Consider the following 17,500-nt stretch of genomic DNA (forward strand, 5'->3'; position numbering starts at 1 on the left):
GAACCTCCTCCTCCTCCTCCTCCTCCTCCTGAACTCCTCCTCCTGAACCTCCTCCTCCTCCTGAACCTCCTCCTCCTCCTGAACCTCCTCCTCCTGAACTCCTCCTCCTCCTCCTCCTGAACCTCCTCCTCCTCCAGAACCTCCTCCTCCTGAACCTCCTCCTCCTGAACCTCCTCCTCCTCCTCCTCCTCCTGAAAACCTCCTCCTCCTCCTGAACCTCCTCCTCCTGAACCTCCTCCTCCTCCTGAACCTCCTCCTCCTCCTCCAGAACCTCCTCCTCCTCCTCCTCCTCCTCCTCCTGAACCTCCTCCTCCTCCTGAACCTCCTCCTGAAAAGTGTCTGGATCAGAAAAACTCATGTCATATAAACCCCAAAAATAACAATAAATTAAAATATTTGTGCAGAGAAACACAAATCTGTTACACAAATCTTTTTGAATTGATGAACTCTTTCTTTTACTAAATATTATAATATTATGAACAACCTGAAACTTTAAACCTGAAAAATACAATTTCAACTCAAAGTTTGAACATGAACTTGTCTGTAAACAGGAATAAATCCATTTTTGTTGTAAAATCCTGCACTCGGCTCCACTTTTCTCATGTTGGACATTTTTCTGATGAGGGTCACGGTCAACAGTCAAAACAATCGTCTTTTGGACGTTTGGAAAGAGACAAGTCTTCATTTGTGCTGCTCTGGTGGGAGGGGCCACGTACAGAGACTCTGCTCTGGTGGGAGGGGCCACGTACAGAGACGCTGGAGACGCTGCTGTGATAAACACCACAGAAAATTAACAAGATTTTAATAGAAAATATCATTACAATATTTGAGTAAAAAATCAGCCGAGGGCCAGATTAAAGGTCTTGGGTGGCCGGATCCTGCCCCCGGGCCGTATGTTTGACACTTCTGAACTTGACGATTCGCAAAAACCTGAAAGTGTGAGTCCAGACACCGACCAATCAGAGAAGAGCGAGACATTCTGTGTTGTCGACGATTCCCCAGATCCCGGAGGATTTAAAGTCAGAACAAAGAGAACGTTTGGTGACTTTGATCTTGTTCTTCTTCCTGTGGGATTTGGAGCTTTACAAACATCACGACCAAACAGCAGCGATTGGTTCAATAAAATAAAGTCCCGCCTCCTGTCGAGTGAACCAATCCTGATGCTGCAGGTCACACGGTTTACACCAAGTGAAACCAGCTCACGAATCAGACTCTGGAACCCTCCTGATGGTCAAACGTCCCTTGAACTGTTCTACTGCCGAGCGCGGAACGTCCCTTTAACTGTTCTACTGCCGAGCGCGGAACGTCCCTTTAACTGTTCTACTGCCGAGCGCGGAACGTCCCTTTAACTGTTCTACTGCCGAGCGCGGAACGTCCCTTTAACTGTTCTACTGCCGAGTGTGGAACGTCCCTGGAGCTTTTGGGTTTGTTTCTCTTTGTTCCACACCGTGACATCATCAGTTGGTGCTCGTCTCTGTCACACTCAGACGTTCCCTGGGACACGCCCCCTGCTGGTGGTTTGCTTCTTGGGACACGCCCCCTGCTGGTGGTTTGTTCTTGGGACACGCCCCCTGCTGGTGGTTTGTTCTTGGGACACGCCCCCTGCTGGTGGTTTGTTCTTGGGACACGCCCCCTGCTGGTGGTTTGTTCTTGGGACACGCCCCCTGCTGGTGGTTTTTGTGTTTCAGTCTCAGATAAACTCAAGTTTCTATTTTAAGAGAAAAACAAAAATCCAAAAGGTGATTTAAAACGTCTGACCTCAACCTCAGACAATTTCAGAAGAATGCAGCGAGAAGAAGAAGAAGAAAAAGACAAGAAGAGGAGGAAGAAAAGGAGAAAAGGAAGAGGAGTAAACTGTCTCTTCTCTACAGACTGGTGTGTTTCTGTCGTCGTGACCTCTGACCCTGCGGCTCGTTCTGGTCTTTGTTCTGCTCAGGTTCTTTCTCTGTTTGTTTGACTCTTTGTTTGTTCGTTTCAGGAGGTAAAATTCTTCTTTTGTGTCACAGGCTCCAGTTTGTTCTTTTCACCTCAAACTGTAAAGTCCAAACATTTGAAACATTCGTGACGTCAGAGTTGAGGTTTTGTGAATCTTGTTCCACCTTTAAAAAGTCTCAGAAATAAAAGAACCCACAGAGAACGTCACGTGCAGAACAAACAAAACTCTTTACTGACGACTGAATTCATGAAACTGGGACAAACGAAAATATACAAGAACTTTTTACTGAACAGAAGTGAAAAAAACAGTTTGACTTCACTTCACTCCCATGATGCACCTGCCACAGACACAAAATAAAACAAATAAATAAACATGACTTAAATAAACTTATGATTCACATTTATAATAATTAATGGAAATAAAAATGTAAATAAATCATGTTATTTTTAGCAAATAATCAACAAATAAACCATAAAGATCAACTAAAGTGACCAAACTCCTGCATTTGAAGTAAATATTAAATCAAACTAAATAAGAATAAATATCTCAGTCATGAAAAAAGTTTAGGTTCAAACACAAACCAAACCTGCTCCTACAGATGTTTGTCCAAGTGTCCAGACGGGTTCTTCTGCCCCAGACTCAGGAACCAGAGACTAGAACATCTGAGAAGACAAACCCACATGCTCCTCCTCTTCCTCAGCTCCTCCTCTTCCTCAGCTCCTCCTCTTCCTCAGCTCCTCCCAGGTGGGCAGGTGGCAGGTGGGGCAGGTGGGGCAGGTGGGGCAGGGGCAGGTGGGCGGCAGGTGGGCAGGTGGGGCAGGTGGGCAGGTGGGCAGGTGCAGGTGGGGCAGGTGGGCAGGTGGGGCAGGTGGGCAGGTGGGGCAGGTGGGGCAGGTGGGCAGGTGGGGCAGGTGGGCAGGTGGGGCAGGTGGGCAGGTGGGCAGGTGGGCAGGTGGGCAGGTGGGCAGGTGGGGCAGGTGGGGCAGGTGGGGCAGGTGGGCAGGTGGGCAGGTGGGCAGGTGGGCAGGTGGGCAGGTGGGCAGGTGGGCAGGTGGGGCAGGTGGGCAGGTGGGGCAGGGTGGGCAGGTGGGCAGGTGGGCAGGTGGGCAGGTGGGCAGGGGGGCAGGGGCAGGTGGGCAGGTGGGGCAGGTGGGGCAGGTGGGGCAGGTGGGGCAGGTGGGGCAGGTGGGGCAGGTGGGCAGGTGGGGCAGGTGGGCAGCAGGTGGGCAGGTGGGCAGGTGGGCAGGTGGGGCAGGTGGGGCAGGTGGGCAGGTGGGGCAGGTGGGTCCCTGTCCCTGAGTCGAGGTCAGACTCTGGTGTCTAAGAGTCTCTGACCCACAGAGACTCACAAACCTCCAGACCCGACGCCCGTCACAACCTTTAACTGGGCCCTGTCAGCCCCAAGGTCGACCTGGTGGACCTGGTGGACCTGGTGGACCTGGTGGACCTGGAGGACCTGGTGGACCTGGAGGACCTGCAGTATCAGTTGCTGGTTTCAGACCCTAGTCTTAGTTTACTCAGTAAAAGCACAGACGCCATCAGCTACAGGACAGAAGTTGATGAAGCGGTGCTTTGGTGTGAGGAGCAAAACCTCGTCTTAAATGTGGAAAAGACAAAGAAGATGATTTTTGACCCTAAACCTGTCGGGACCACGGCCCCGTTAACATCAGGGGAGGGACATGGAGCAGGTGACATGTTCTATGTTCTCAGGTGTGTTCTTTGACCCTCAGCTCCAGTGGAGCTGCAGGTTCAGTCTGTCTGCTCAAGAATCACCAGCGTCTCTACTTTTCAGACGGTTTCGGTCACATGGAGTTGACACCAACGTAATGCTGATGTTTTACAAAACATGTATAGAATCTATCTGACGTTATGACATGTCAACATGGTTTATGAACCTGTCAGTCAAACTTCAAGCACAGATTTTTACCTTGACTAAAAGAGCAGGTCAAATCATGGGCGTGGCCCCGAACTCACTGCAGCAAATATTTGAGGAAACTGTGAGAAGTTCAGCAGGAAGGAGCAGAGACTCAAACCCATGTTCTTCAGTCAGTCTGAGTTGATGTCGTCAGGCAGAAGGTTCAGAGTCTCAAACTGTAAACTGAACAGATTCAAACTTTCTTTTGTGCCACTAACTGTAAAACTGCAGTTGAAACATCATTCTAATCGGCTCAGGGAATGTGCAGTAATGAACAGAAGAGAAGAATGTAAAGGGTTTGTGTGTTCAGAATCATTTCAAGGTCTTGTTGGTGCTTCACTCGTGCTCAGACTCAGTCTCATATTTATTTTGTTCTGTGGTGTTTGTTTATCTGCTGCTTTGTGTCGTGTTGTTCTGTTTTTTGATAAAACATGTGACCCTCTGTCCCAAGACAAACTTCTCCCACAGGAGAATAAAGGACGAACTGATCTGATCTGATCTGATCTTCTGAAGCGTCGCAGGTCGACTCGACTCGGTCGCTTCAGTGAAACGGTCAGATCCTCCTTCTCTTCTGGTTCTGGTTCTGGTTCTTTTTGTCGCTCCATCGTGACTCGGGGCTCGTCCGGTCGCCGGTCGAGCTTCGTCCCTCGTCTTCTTCACTCAAACCACAAACAGGAAATGACATCATGAGCCTCTCCTCCCATGATGCATCTGGAACAGTTGGTGTGGACCTGCTGCCTCTGGTCTGGACCTGAGTTAGAGCTCTTTCTTGAGTCTTGGTCCGTTTGATTTAGAGCAGATCAGAGTGAGACTGAAACTTTTACACCAACAAACACCAACAAACCAAGAGCTTCTGGACCAGCAGAATGTTTGGTGGAACATCTGCTGTGGCTGTGATAGACCCTGACGTTCTGTTTGTCTCTCCACAGAACCATGGCCTCTGTCCTGGCGTCCCCGTCTGTCCCGTCCCCGTCTGTCCTGGTGTCCCCGTCTGTCCTGCTGTGGTCTCTGCTGGTGGTGTTGGCCCCCGCGTGCTCGTCGTCGTCGTCGTTGGTCCTGCGTTTGTCCGGCGAGAGGAGGAAGCCTCACGAGGGTCGGGTGGAGGTGTTTCTCCAGGGCGAGTGGGGGACGGTTTGTGATGACGACTTCTCCCTCAGCGCCGCCCACGTCGTGTGTCGAGGTCTGGGCTTCGTCAACGCCGAGTCCTGGGCCCCCAGAGCCAAGTACGGACAAGGACAAGGTAAGACCTGATCTAGACCTGGTCTAGTCCTGATCTAGTCCTGGTTTAGTCCTGATCTAGACCTGATCTAGTCCTGGTTTAGTCCTGGTTTAGACCTGATCTAGACCTGGTTCAGTCCTGGTTTAGTCCTGGTTTAGACCTGGTTTAGTCCTGGTTTAGACCTGGTTTAGACCTGGTTTAGTCCTGGTTTAGTTCTGGTTTAGTCCTGGTTTAGTTCTGGTTTAGTTCTGGTTTAGTTCTGGTTTGTTTTAAATGTATGAAATAAAAACAGTCAAATATATTCAGTTTCTTTTCGCTGCAGCTCAGTTTAACAAACACGTTTCACACACACACAGTTCACCTCTCCTCACATCTGGGTCCCTCAGGTCCCTCAGGTCCTGACCTCCTCACACTGACCACACCGAGTCTAAACTCGTGAAACAGGAGAAATTCCGTTGATCAGCTGGATCAGTTTGTTTCTTCAGTTCTGCTCAGATGTTTCTCAGAGATTTACACACGAGAAACATGTTCAACAAAAGCAGATGGACGATCATAAAACCAGAGATGTTCAGAACAGACAGACACAACATCCTCCTATAAAACAAATGTCAAAGTTCCTCTGGCTCCTGCTCAAACATCTGTGAGCACTTCCACGTCTGAGACTCTCACCTCACACCAACACGATCCTGGACTCTGGACTCCACGTGAACCTGACTCCAGACGAGACGCTGAAGCTGCTGCTGGCCTCCATGAGCTTCATTTGGAGCTGAGGCTGCGGTGACGTCGTTCTTCGTTCTTCGTTCTTCGTTCTTCGTTCTTCTGTCTGTGGAGTGAAGATCATAAACGACAGTGATGAAACTGTTTGTGTTTGTTCAGTGGAAAGTGTCTCCCTCAGGGCTCAGCTGCTTCAGACGTGACTCACCACAAACATCTGACAAACATCTGACAAACACCTCACGTTCTATCAACAAAACACAACCAGACCTGAGACAAGACCAGAACTCAACCAGGACCCACCTGGACCTGACCAGAACTCAACCAGGACCCACCTGGACCTGACCAGAACTCAACCAGGACCCACCTGGACCTGACCAGATCTGGACCACGGTCAAGCTGGACCCACACTGTTCCATTTGTGTTTCTCCCACAGTGAGATGTTCCTCCTCGTTGTTTTTCATGAGTCTGAGGGTTCCTTTGTTCCTTTGTTCCTTCGTTCCTTCGCTCCTTCGTTCCTTCGTTCCTTCGCTCCTTCGCTCCTTCGTTCCTTCGCTCCTTCGTTCCTTCGTTCCTTCGCTCCTTCGCTCCTTCGCTCCTTCGTTCCTTCGTTCCTTCGTTCCTTCGTTCCTTCGTTCCTTCGCTCCTTCGCTCCTTCGTTCCTTCGTTCCTTCGTTCCTTCGCTCCTTCGTTCCTTCGTTCCTTCGCTCCTTCGCTCCTTCGTTCCTTCGTTCCTTCGCTCCTTCGCTCCTTTGTTCCTTCGTTCCTTTGTTCCTTCGTTCCTTTGTTCCTTCGTTCCTTCGTTCCTTTGTTCCTCAGACCCTTGTGAGGAACATCTGTCTCCAGGAAAAAGAAGTGAGACTGGAGCCTGTGCTGCACAACATCTGACAGACAGTTCTGCTCAAAAGATCTAAATATCGATATATCGTTTGGTTTCATGTGATGATTCAGTATCGATATCGTGTTTTATTTTTATGTGTGTAGGATTTTTTGGTTTATTTTATTCAATGTTTTAGTTCCAGTTTTGTTGTTTTGTTCAGAAACTCGTTTCTGCGACACATTTGACATTTTCACTGTTTTGACGATTAAAACAAAAACTTTTAGAACATGATTTTTAATTGAACCGATTCAAATCGATTTGAAATATATCAAATCAAAATCCCACTGTATGGAGATCTGTATCGTACCTCGTGTTCTCCTCATGTTCTCCTCGTGTTCTCCCGGTGTTCTCCTTGTGTTCTCCTCATGTTCTCCTGGTGTTCTCCTCGTGTTCTCCTCATGTTCTCCCGGTGTTCTCCTCATGTTCTCCCGGTGTTCTCCTCACGTTCTCCCGGTGTTCTCCTCACGTTCTCCCGGTGTTCTCCTCTTGTTCTCCCGGTGTTCTCCTCACGTTCTCCCGGTGTTCTCCTCACGTTCTCCCGGTGTTCTCCTCACGTTCTCCCGGTGTTCTCCTCACGTTCTCCCGGTGTTCTCCTCACGTTCTCCCAGTGTTCTTCTCATGTTCTCCCGGTGTTCTCCTCACGTTCTCCTGGTGTTCTCCTCACGTTCTCCCGGTGTTCTCCTCTTGTTCTCCCGGTGTTCTCCTCACGTTCTCCCGGTGTTCTCCTCACGTTCTCCCGGTGTTCTCCTCACGTTCTCCCGGTGTTCTCCTCACGTTCTCCCGGTGTTCTCCTCATCTCCCCGTTCTCCCGGTGTTCTCCTCACGTTCTCCCGGTGTTCTCCTCACGTTCTCCCGGTGTTCTCCTCACGTTCTCCCGGTGTTCTCCTCACGTTCTCCCGGTGTTCTCCTCATTCTCCGGTGTTCTCCTCACGTTCCGGTGTTCTCCTCACGTTCTCCCGTGTTCTCCTCGTTCTCCTTCTCCCGGTGTTCTCCTCACGTTCTCCCGGTGTTCTCCTCACGTTTCTCCGGTGTTCTCCTCACGTTCTCCCGGTGTTCTCCTCACGTTCTCCCGGTGTTCTCCTCACGTTCTCCCGGTGTTCTCCTCACGTTCTCCCGGTGTTCTCCTCACGTTCTCCCGGTGTTCTCCTCACGTTCTCCCGGTGTTCTCCTCACGTTCTCCCGGTGTTCTCCTCATGTTCTCCCGGTGTTCTCCTCACGTTCTCCTGGTGTTCTCCTCACGTTCTCCCGGTGTTCTCCTCACGTTCTCCCGGTGTTCTCTCACGTTCTCCCGGTGTTCTCCTCACGTTCTCCCGGTGTTCTCCTCACGTTCTCCGGTTTCTCCTCACGTTCTCCCGGTGTTCTCCTCACGTTCTCCCGGTGTTCTCCTCACGTTCTCCGGTGTTCTCCTCTGTTCTTCTCCCGGTGTTCTCCTCACGTTCTCCCGGTGTTCTCCTCACGTTCTCCCGGTGTTCTCCTCACGTTCTCCCGGTGTTCTCCTCACGTTCTCCCGGTGTTCTCCTCACGTTCTCCCGGTGTTCTCCTCACGTTCTCCCGGTGTTCTCCTCACGTTCTCCCGGTGTTCTCTCACGTTCTCCCGGTGTTCCTCACGTTCTCCTGGTGTTCTCCTCACGTTCTCCTGGTGTTCTCCTCGTGTTCCAGGTCGTATCTGGTTGGACAACGTTCACTGTTCGGGCTCGGAGGCGTCTCTTCTGGACTGTCAGTCAAACGGAGTGGGCGTGTCCGACTGTAAACACTCGGAGGATGTGGGCGTGGCCTGTGCCCAGAGACGAATCGCAGGGTTCAGCTTCATCAAGAACAACGCACAACAACAGGTACACAACGCACAACAACACACAACAACAGGTACACAACACACAACAACAGGTACACAACGCACAACAACACACAACAACAGGTACACAACACACAACAACAGGTACACAACAACAGGTACACAACACACAACAACACACAACAACAGGTACACAACAACAACAACAACACACAACAACAGGTACACAACACACAACAACAGGTACACAACGCACAACAACAGGTACACAACACACAACAACGCACAACAACAGGTACACAACACACAACAACAGGTACACAACAACAGGTACACAACACACAACAACACACAACAACAGGTACACAACACACAACAACACACAACAACAGGTACACAACACACAACAACACACAACAACAGGTACACAACACACAACAACAGGTACACAACACACAACAACGCACAACAACAGGTACACAACACACAACAACAGGTACACAACACACAACACACAACAACAGGTACACAACACACACAACACACAACACAGACGCACAACATGAGGTGCACACACATACACAAATGCACAATGCACACAAACGTGTGTTTTTGTGTATCTTGTATTTTTTTGTGTTTCATGTGTCGTGCTTCATGTGTGTGTGTGTGTGTGTGTGTGTGTGTGTGTGTGTGTGAGTGTGTGTGTGTGTGTGTGTGTGAAAAGTTCAGGTCAGTGTGTTGAAGTTTTTCTGTGGATGAAGTGAAGTGTGAAGCTGCACCTGTTTGTGGGAGGAGTTTGTTGAAAAAGGAGCAGTGTGCAGGTGTGTGCAGGTGTGTGCAGGAGTGTGTGTAGGTGTGTGTAGGTGTGTGTAGGTGTGTGTAGGTGTGTGCAGGTGTGTGCAGGTGTGTGCAGGTGTGTGCAGGTGTGTGCAGGTGTGTGCAGGTGTGTGTAGGTGTGTGTAGGTGTGTGCAGGTGTGTGTAGGTGTGTGCAGGTGTGTGTAGGTGTGTATAGGTGTGTGTAGGTGTGTGTAGGTGTGTGCAGGTGTGTGCAGGTGTGTGCAGGTGTGTGCAGGAGTGTGTAGGTGTGTGCAGGTGTGTGTAGGAGTGTGCAGGTGTGTGCAGGTGTGTGCAGGTGTGTGCAGGTGTGTGCAGGTGTGTGTAGGTGTGTGCAGGTGTGTGCAGGTGTGTGTAGGGGGCGGTGTGTGTACGGGGCAGTGTGTGTAGGGGCAGTGTGTGTAGGGCAGTGTGTGTGTGTGTACGGGGCAGTGTGTGTAGGGGGCAGTGTGTGTAGTGTGTGTAGGGGGCAGTGTGTGTAGGGGGGTGTGTGTAGGGGGTCGTGTGTGTAGGGGGCGGTGTGTGTAGGGGGAGGTGTGGGTACGGGGAGGTGTGTGTACGGGGCAGTGTGTGTAGGGGGCAGTGTGTGTAGGGGAGTGTGTGTAGGGGGCAGTGTGTGTAGGGGGCAGTGTGTGTAGGGGGCAGTGTGTGTAGGGGGCAGTGTGTGTAGGGGGCGGTGTGTGTAGGGGGAGGTGTGGGTACGGGGGAGGTGTGTGTAGGGGGCAGTGTGTGTAGGGGCAGTGTGTGTAGGGGCAGTGTGTAGGGGCAGTGTGTGTAGGGGGCAGTGTGCGCAGGTTGAAGTTCAGGTTGAATCTGGAGGAGCGACTAACGACTGTGAAAAATGTTTGTGTTAAATTTTCACTGATGAGTTTAACAGAAACATGTACACACACACACACATGTACACACACACACACATGTACACACACACACATGTACACACACATGTACACACACACACATGTACACACACACACACACACACACACACACATGTCACACACACACACACACACACATGTACACACACACACATGTACACACACACACACACACACACACACACACACACACACATGTACACACACACACACACACACATGTACACACACACACACACATGTACACACACACACACACACACACACACATGTACACACACACACACATGTACACACACACACACACACATGTACACACACACACACATGTACACACACACACACACACACACACATGTACACACACACACACACACACACACACATGTACACACACACACACACACACACATGTACACACACACACACACACACACACACATGTACACACACACACACATGTACACACACACACACACACACACACACACACATGTACACACACACACACACACACACACATGTACACACACACACACACACACACATGTACACACACACACACATGTACACACACACACACACACACACACATGTCACACACACACACACACACACACATGTACACACACACACACATGTACACACACACACACACACACATACATGTACACACACACACACATGTACACACACACACACACACACACACACACACACAGACACATGTACACACACACATGTACACACACACACTCATATAACACACACATCACAGTCCTGGTTTAGACCTGGTTCAGTCCTGGTTTAGTCTTGGTTTAGTCCTGGTCTAGTCCTGGTTCAGTCCTGGTTTAGTTCCTGGTCCATGTGTCCTTACATGTGTGTAATCCCTCAGTGGTCCAGGTCTAGACCAGGACTAAACCAGGACTAAACCAGGACTAAACCAGGTCCATGTGTGTGTTCTAGTCTCTGTCTCTTACTCTTGTTCTGATCCAGCTCCAGTTTGTTCTAAACACATTCAGGAAAGGTTCTGCTCGGTTCTGCTCGGTTCTGTCAGTGGAACTTTTCCAGTTTTGATACAAGTAATTTTCGATTCATCTGACGGACCTGCTGTGCCTGCGGGTCGTGGGTCTGAGGTGCTGAGGTTCTGGGTCTGGGTGTGAACTGAGCTTCGTTTGAGTCCAGAAATTCCACATTTTTTTCTGAGAAGATCTGAGTGTTTCCTGTGAAGCAAAGTGATTTCTGACCCTGGACTTTCCACTGGACCTGGACCTGGACACATCTGGACCTGGACCTGGACCTGGACCTGGACCTGGACCTGGATCTCGGTCGTTATGAGATGAAGAGAAGATTTGAGTTATGGGTTTAAAAGTGAAATGGATTTTCTTTGTTCTGTCTCTTGTCTCGTGTTTTTCTCATCAGAGTTTTTACAGAACTGCAAAACAAAATACTTTGTCCAGATTCTGTAAACAGTAGTCATAGTAGTAGTAGTAGTATTTGTTGTTGTAGTAGTAGTATTTGTTGTTGTAGTAGTAGTATTTGTTGTTGTAGTAGTTATAGTATTTGTAGTACTTGACAGTTGATGAGGAGTTTGTCTCGTGAGTCTGAGGTGATTTCAGGTCACGTCCGAAAAACTCAAAACAAACAGAAACTTTAAACCAGAGACAAAAATACTTCTGAAGGAAAAGTACAAAAGTATTCACAGAAGTATCAGCAGAGGTACTCACAGAGGTACTCACAGAAGTACTCACAGAAGTACTCACAGAAGTACTCAAAAAAATATCAGCAGAAGTATTAGTAGAAGTTTTCCTGAGTCCTCACATCTGTTTGAAATCAGAAAGTTCAGATTTGCAGATGTTTTTTTCCAAAACATCACAGAAATATTCAGAATATTTTCCCAGCAAACGAAGAACAGAAGAACAGAGAACGATAGAACCACAGAAGAACCACAGAACAGAAGAACAGAAGAACAGAGAACAACAGAACCACAGAAGAACAACAGAACCACAGAACAGAAGAACTCTTGTCGTTGGTCTGTGACACTTGGTTCTGTGTGTTCTGTCAAACGTGATCAGAACCTGGTCCATGTTCTTGATACGACCTGATGTTCCTGATACGACCTGATGTTCCTGATACGACCTGACGCTCCTGATACGACCTGATGTTCCTGATACGACCCGGTGTCACGTTGTGTTCAGTTTTGTTTCTGGTCGTTGGTTTGGAGTGTGTGGGCCGTGTGTGTTTTTGGGCCGTGTGTGTTTTTGGGCCGTGTGTGTTTTTGGGCCGTGTGTGTTTTTGGGCCGTGTGTGTTTTTGGGCCGTGTGTGTTTTTGGGACGTGTGTGTTTTTGGGACGTGTGTGTTTTTGGGACGTGTTTGTTCTGAAACGTCGACATCACCAAGAAAAGTCCATCAAAATCTTTTATTTTCTTCGTTTATTTTGTTGGTGACGTGAGATTCTCTCGATCCTCAAACCTCCAGCTGTGCTCCGGTTCCTCTCGTTCTGGTCGTTGAGTTTTTATTCCACGATGAGCTTTTGTTTTTTCTTCGTTGCAGTTTGAGTTTCTTTCACTTTCCTTCCGTCTCTTAAGTTTCTTGTTCTTGTTGAGTCTCGTTTTTCCGTCAAATCTGCACAATCTGATCTTGTTTTTGGGGCGTTTGTCTTCAGTCTCTCAGGGTCTTTATAAGTCGATGTTTAAATGTTTAAATGTTCAGGAGGAACAGGAGCAGATCTCGTGAAATGATTTATTTAATCTTTAAGTCACAGGAAAAACACAAACATGAAAAAAATTAAATTTATAATCTGAAAAATACAGTAAAAAAAACTCTGGTGTTTTGGTGAAGTGTGATGATCTGAACTGTGTGTGTTTGGTTTTTGTTGTGTTCTTGTGTTGTATCTGTGCTCATGTAGTAGTATTTGCAGTAGTAGTACTTATACTTGCAGTAGAATATGTATTTATTTATTTATTATTTATTTATTTGGGTCACAGGTTTATTTGGACATTAATTTACAGACATAATTAACACACAAACTGAAAAGGTGTCGGCTGAAGTTTAAGTTTATTCTGTCTTTACTCTTTATTCCTTTATCAGAGCTTCGTCTTTACATCAGTTCTTCATAAAAACAGCAAGAGGAAAACAAACAAATCAGAAATGGAACGACAAAGTCCTACAACACAAACTAAGTCCTCATAATTCACGTTTCTGTGCAGAGTGAAACATTTAAACCTCTTGATAAAGTGAAAGAGTTTGGTGCACAGTTCAGTTGTTCCACAGCTCCAGCCCTTTAACACATTTACAACATTTCATAAAGTTTGTTCTGATTTTCTTTTGGATAAACGTGTCCGTGTCTCTGAGCTCAGATTGACTCTTTCGGATTTTGAACATGTTCTGTAAAGATTTTGACAGGAGATTATTGTAACTTTGAACATGATTTTCAGAGTGTAAAGGTCGACTGAATCGTAAAATGTCAGAGTTTGAAGGTTTATAAATAACACATTGGTTGATTCGTTATAAGTTGATCATGTGACGCTCTTTTTGTCTTTTTTTAGATTTGTATTAGTCTTATAAATATTGCCCCAAATCTCAGTACAGTCGGTTCTGTCGGGTTTTATCCAGGATATATCTATATTTGTATATAACTGCGATCACTTTGGATCATTTCTTCCTAATTGTATTTATGTGTGATTTCCAGTTTAAATGATGATCTATAGTTGCTCCTAAAAATGTATTTTGAAAGACTCTTTCTCGTGGTGTATTATTGAGCATCATTCGTACATGATTTTGCACTTTTTGTTTTGCAAATATCATAAATTTAGTTTTTTCTCTGTTTAGCGTCGCCTGTAACGATAACAAATTTTGCAGGACGATTAATTGACCAAGAATTTATTGCGATAAACGATAATATTGACATTTTGAGACCAATTTCAACTAATATAAAGACCATGGAATAAAAATGCAAACACATCTTCTCAATGATCGATAAACTTTACTTTCTAAAGAACCTTTAACACAGGAACTGTAAGACAAACAGAAACAACAGGCCGAAATAAAACAAACTTACATGACTAACCTAATGGTTCTGACTCACAGCGACGACTTGTTCACAAAAACACACTTGAACAAATCACTGCTGAAACAAACACAACCAAAGCAATAAATAAAATGGATTATTAAGTCTCTGTAACAAAGGCGACGTTCACACTGCACCTGAAGTGACTCAGATCAGATGTTTTGTCTCTATGTTTCTGTATCTGATCTTTTCATGTCTGAACCACACAGATGTGATGTTTTCACATGTGACCAGGACACTTGGATCTGTGCTCCTGAAACTGATCCATATCTGATCTTTAACATGTGACTTGAGTGTGAACAGTCAGGTCACATTCATCCACCTACACGTCATCAACAAGACACAAACGTCACTATCAGTGGGCGAATGCTCCACCAACTGAACTACTGCCGCTCTGGGTTATATCGTTATATCACCCACAATAAAACTAACAAACAGATTTTCACCACTGTCACAGACTGATGTTAACGTACAAACTGATAATGTACTGACATCACAAAACAAGAACAATAAAGTTGGCAAAGGAGTGCAGACATACCGGGAATCTGTGCCGAGACGGGGCATCAGTGGTGTGAGTCACAGAAGAATCCTAACATGCTGCTACCCGACCTACACTGTTTCTGAGAAAACAAAACTCCTGCCAAAAGTTTTGTCAACACACCAAGGGGTCAAACAGCTGATTGTGCATGTGGGTGCAGTGGACATCAGAATGGAACAGAGTGAAGTCTTGAAAAGGGATTTCACTAAATTATTCGAGGAGCTTAATAAAGTGGAGGTTAAGACATTTATCAGTGGACCTCTTCCCAACATAGACCTAAGGAACAGGAACAAATTTACCCGACTGTTTCAGCTGAACACGTGGCTGCTGAATGTGTGCGCGGCCAGAGGATTGCACTACATTGAGAACTTTGATCTTTTTTGGAAACGGAAGGACCTGTTCGAGGGAAATGGCCCACACCTAAGCAGAGGTGGAGTGAGAGTGTTGACGGAAAACCTCCTCCACGCTCTGAGGCACCGGCCTGGACAGGGTCCTGTGCATCCAGCGCCACCAGCACCACCCATCACCTCCACTGCCCACAGACCAGCCTGGAGTCCCCTTTGCTACATCTGCTCCATCAACGGACTCTTCACTCTCCTTCTCCTCCCCACCTTCACCCAGCACATCTCCACTCACCACAAAACACCACCACCAAAAACCTGCTCCTTCTCCTTCTCAATCTCCTCCTTAAAACAAGTCAGTTGTTCATGTTGTGGCTCCGGTACGAGAGGAACTTTAAAATCTCCAGGTGCTCGATGCTGCGTCCATGTTTGTTCAACTTGTGTAAACACAGAGACGCTCGCTGCGGTTGACGTCGTCGTGTCTCCAGTGTCACATGTGGGACACTTTTGGACCGTTTAATGTTCACACTGGAGTCACATACAAGTCACATTTAACTGGAAATGTGAACGAGCTCGAAAAAACATTAGATTTCACACACAAAAATCTGAATTGAGCGTTAAACCTGCAGACTGAACAGAGACTAAATTGTCCTTAAAAGTGATTTTAGTCTCTGACTTACACTGGAATATTGTGTCTCGTCTGTGTGGCTGCTGCTGTGGACTTGACATTTGGTCGTGAAGTTTTCGTATGAACCCGAGACACATGATCCTGTTTCGCTCTGAGGGAGACTCTGTCCTGTCTGGTGTCGTGTCAGTTTAGTTTTGGGATTTCAGGTTCTCCCGGGCGCTAGGCTCGTTCTGTCGCTTTGGGTTTATGTCGACTGTTGGTGGTTTGAGACGTTTCTTCTCGTCGTTTGCGTTTCGCTCGCTGCATTTGACGCACGCGGCTGTTGACACGTGTCCCGCTCGCTCGTGCTGATTCGGTATCGTGACTTGTTTTGTCACTCGGCGATGAACTGTTGTGGTTCTGACGGCGGCGGCGCTTGTGTTTCTGCGCTCAGACGACGCGCACATTTGGTTCATTCCACTTGTTAAACGAGAGAGTCAGAGAGCGACAGAAACCTTCTAACATTCAGTCTCTTTGAGAGCGAGAAAGAGCGAGGAAAACAAACAAGCTGCAACTACAATTTATCGTGGCTGGAAAAGTTATCGAGCTTGTTAAAAGTGATCATACGATTAATCGATTTACTGATTATCGTTACAGGCTTAGTTTAGCGACAATTTATTAAAATCAAACCAGACTTTTATTTTCTGCAGCTCCTTCTCCACCATCTGAAGAAGTTCCTTCAGTCTTCACCTGAGCAGCAGAAGCAGGTCTCATCATTGAAGAGTTTTGATGCCGAACATAAATCATTTATATAAATAATAAATAGTTTTGGCCCGAGCGTCGAGCCCTGTGGAATTCCACAATTTACTTTCAACAATGCAGATTTTTCATGATTTATTTCAACACACTGGTTTGGGTTTTGTAGATAGTTTTGTAGCCGCACATGCACAGGTCCTCACAGTTCACCTTTCTCATTTCTGCAGTAGGATGTTATGATCGAGGGCTTCAAAAGTCTTAACGTCAATAAACATACACACACTGTGTTTCTTTGAGTCAGTTGCTGTAGATAAATGTTGTACATGTGACTGTAGTATCAGTACTGTAGTAATATTTGCAGTAGTATCCACAGCAGTAGTAGTAATAGTATTTGCAGTAGTGGTAGAACAGTTGTAGCAGCAGCAGTAGAAGAAGAAGAGTTATAGTACAGTTTCAAGTGTGTGTGTGTGTGTGTGTGTGTGTGTGTGTGTGTGTGTATGTGTGTGTGTGTGTGTAGTGTGTGTGTGTGTGTGTGTGTGTGTATAGTGTGTGTGTGTGTATCTGTGGTATGCAGTTGTGTTTATTCAGGCTCTGATCATTACAACAGACGAACGAGTCTTTTACACACCTCCTCCTCCTCCTCCTTTTCTCTCTCTGTCCAGATGTTATATAATCTGTTTGTTCTTCGAAAGGTTCGTCCATCATCACTTCTGCTTCTGCTTCTGCTTCTGCTTCTCCACCATCTGTACATCCTCCCCCCCCCCCCCCTCCTCCCCCCCCCCCCCCCCCCCCCCTCCTCCCCCTCCCCCCCTCCCCCTCCTCCCCTCTCTCCTCTCCTCTCTCTCTCTCTCTCTCTCCTCTCTCTCTCTCTCTCTCTCTCTCTCTCTCTCTCGTTCTCTCGTTCTCTGGTCACAAACATTTCAAACTCTGATAAATATTTGTGTAAAATCAAACTCAGATTTTTGAGGGGAAAGTTCAGACGAGAGAGAAAGAGAAGAGGAGAGGAGGAGGAAGAG

The 17,500-nt window shown here is 47.1% G+C and overlaps 1 protein-coding gene across 1 annotated transcript in view; it reads left to right on the top strand.

Moving 5' to 3' along the window:
- Positions 1 to 17,500, top strand: part of LOC110172050 (lysyl oxidase homolog 2A-like) — a 67,071-nt gene that overhangs the window by 5,687 nt on the left and 43,884 nt on the right. Inside the window, exons 2-3 of the mRNA XM_055160879.1 lie at positions 4,781 to 5,091; positions 8,324 to 8,496. Of these exons, the coding sequence (XP_055016854.1) occupies positions 4,785 to 5,091; positions 8,324 to 8,496 (480 nt within the window). The 5' untranslated portion in view covers positions 4,781 to 4,784. The remainder of the gene's footprint in view (positions 1 to 4,780; positions 5,092 to 8,323; positions 8,497 to 17,500) is intronic.

The sequence above is a fragment of the Boleophthalmus pectinirostris genome, unplaced genomic scaffold, assembly GCF_026225935.1.
Source record: "Boleophthalmus pectinirostris isolate CB_2022bp ecotype Guang Dong unplaced genomic scaffold, ASM2622593v1 HiC_scaffold_3, whole genome shotgun sequence".
NCBI lineage: Eukaryota > Metazoa > Chordata > Actinopteri > Gobiiformes > Gobiidae > Boleophthalmus > Boleophthalmus pectinirostris.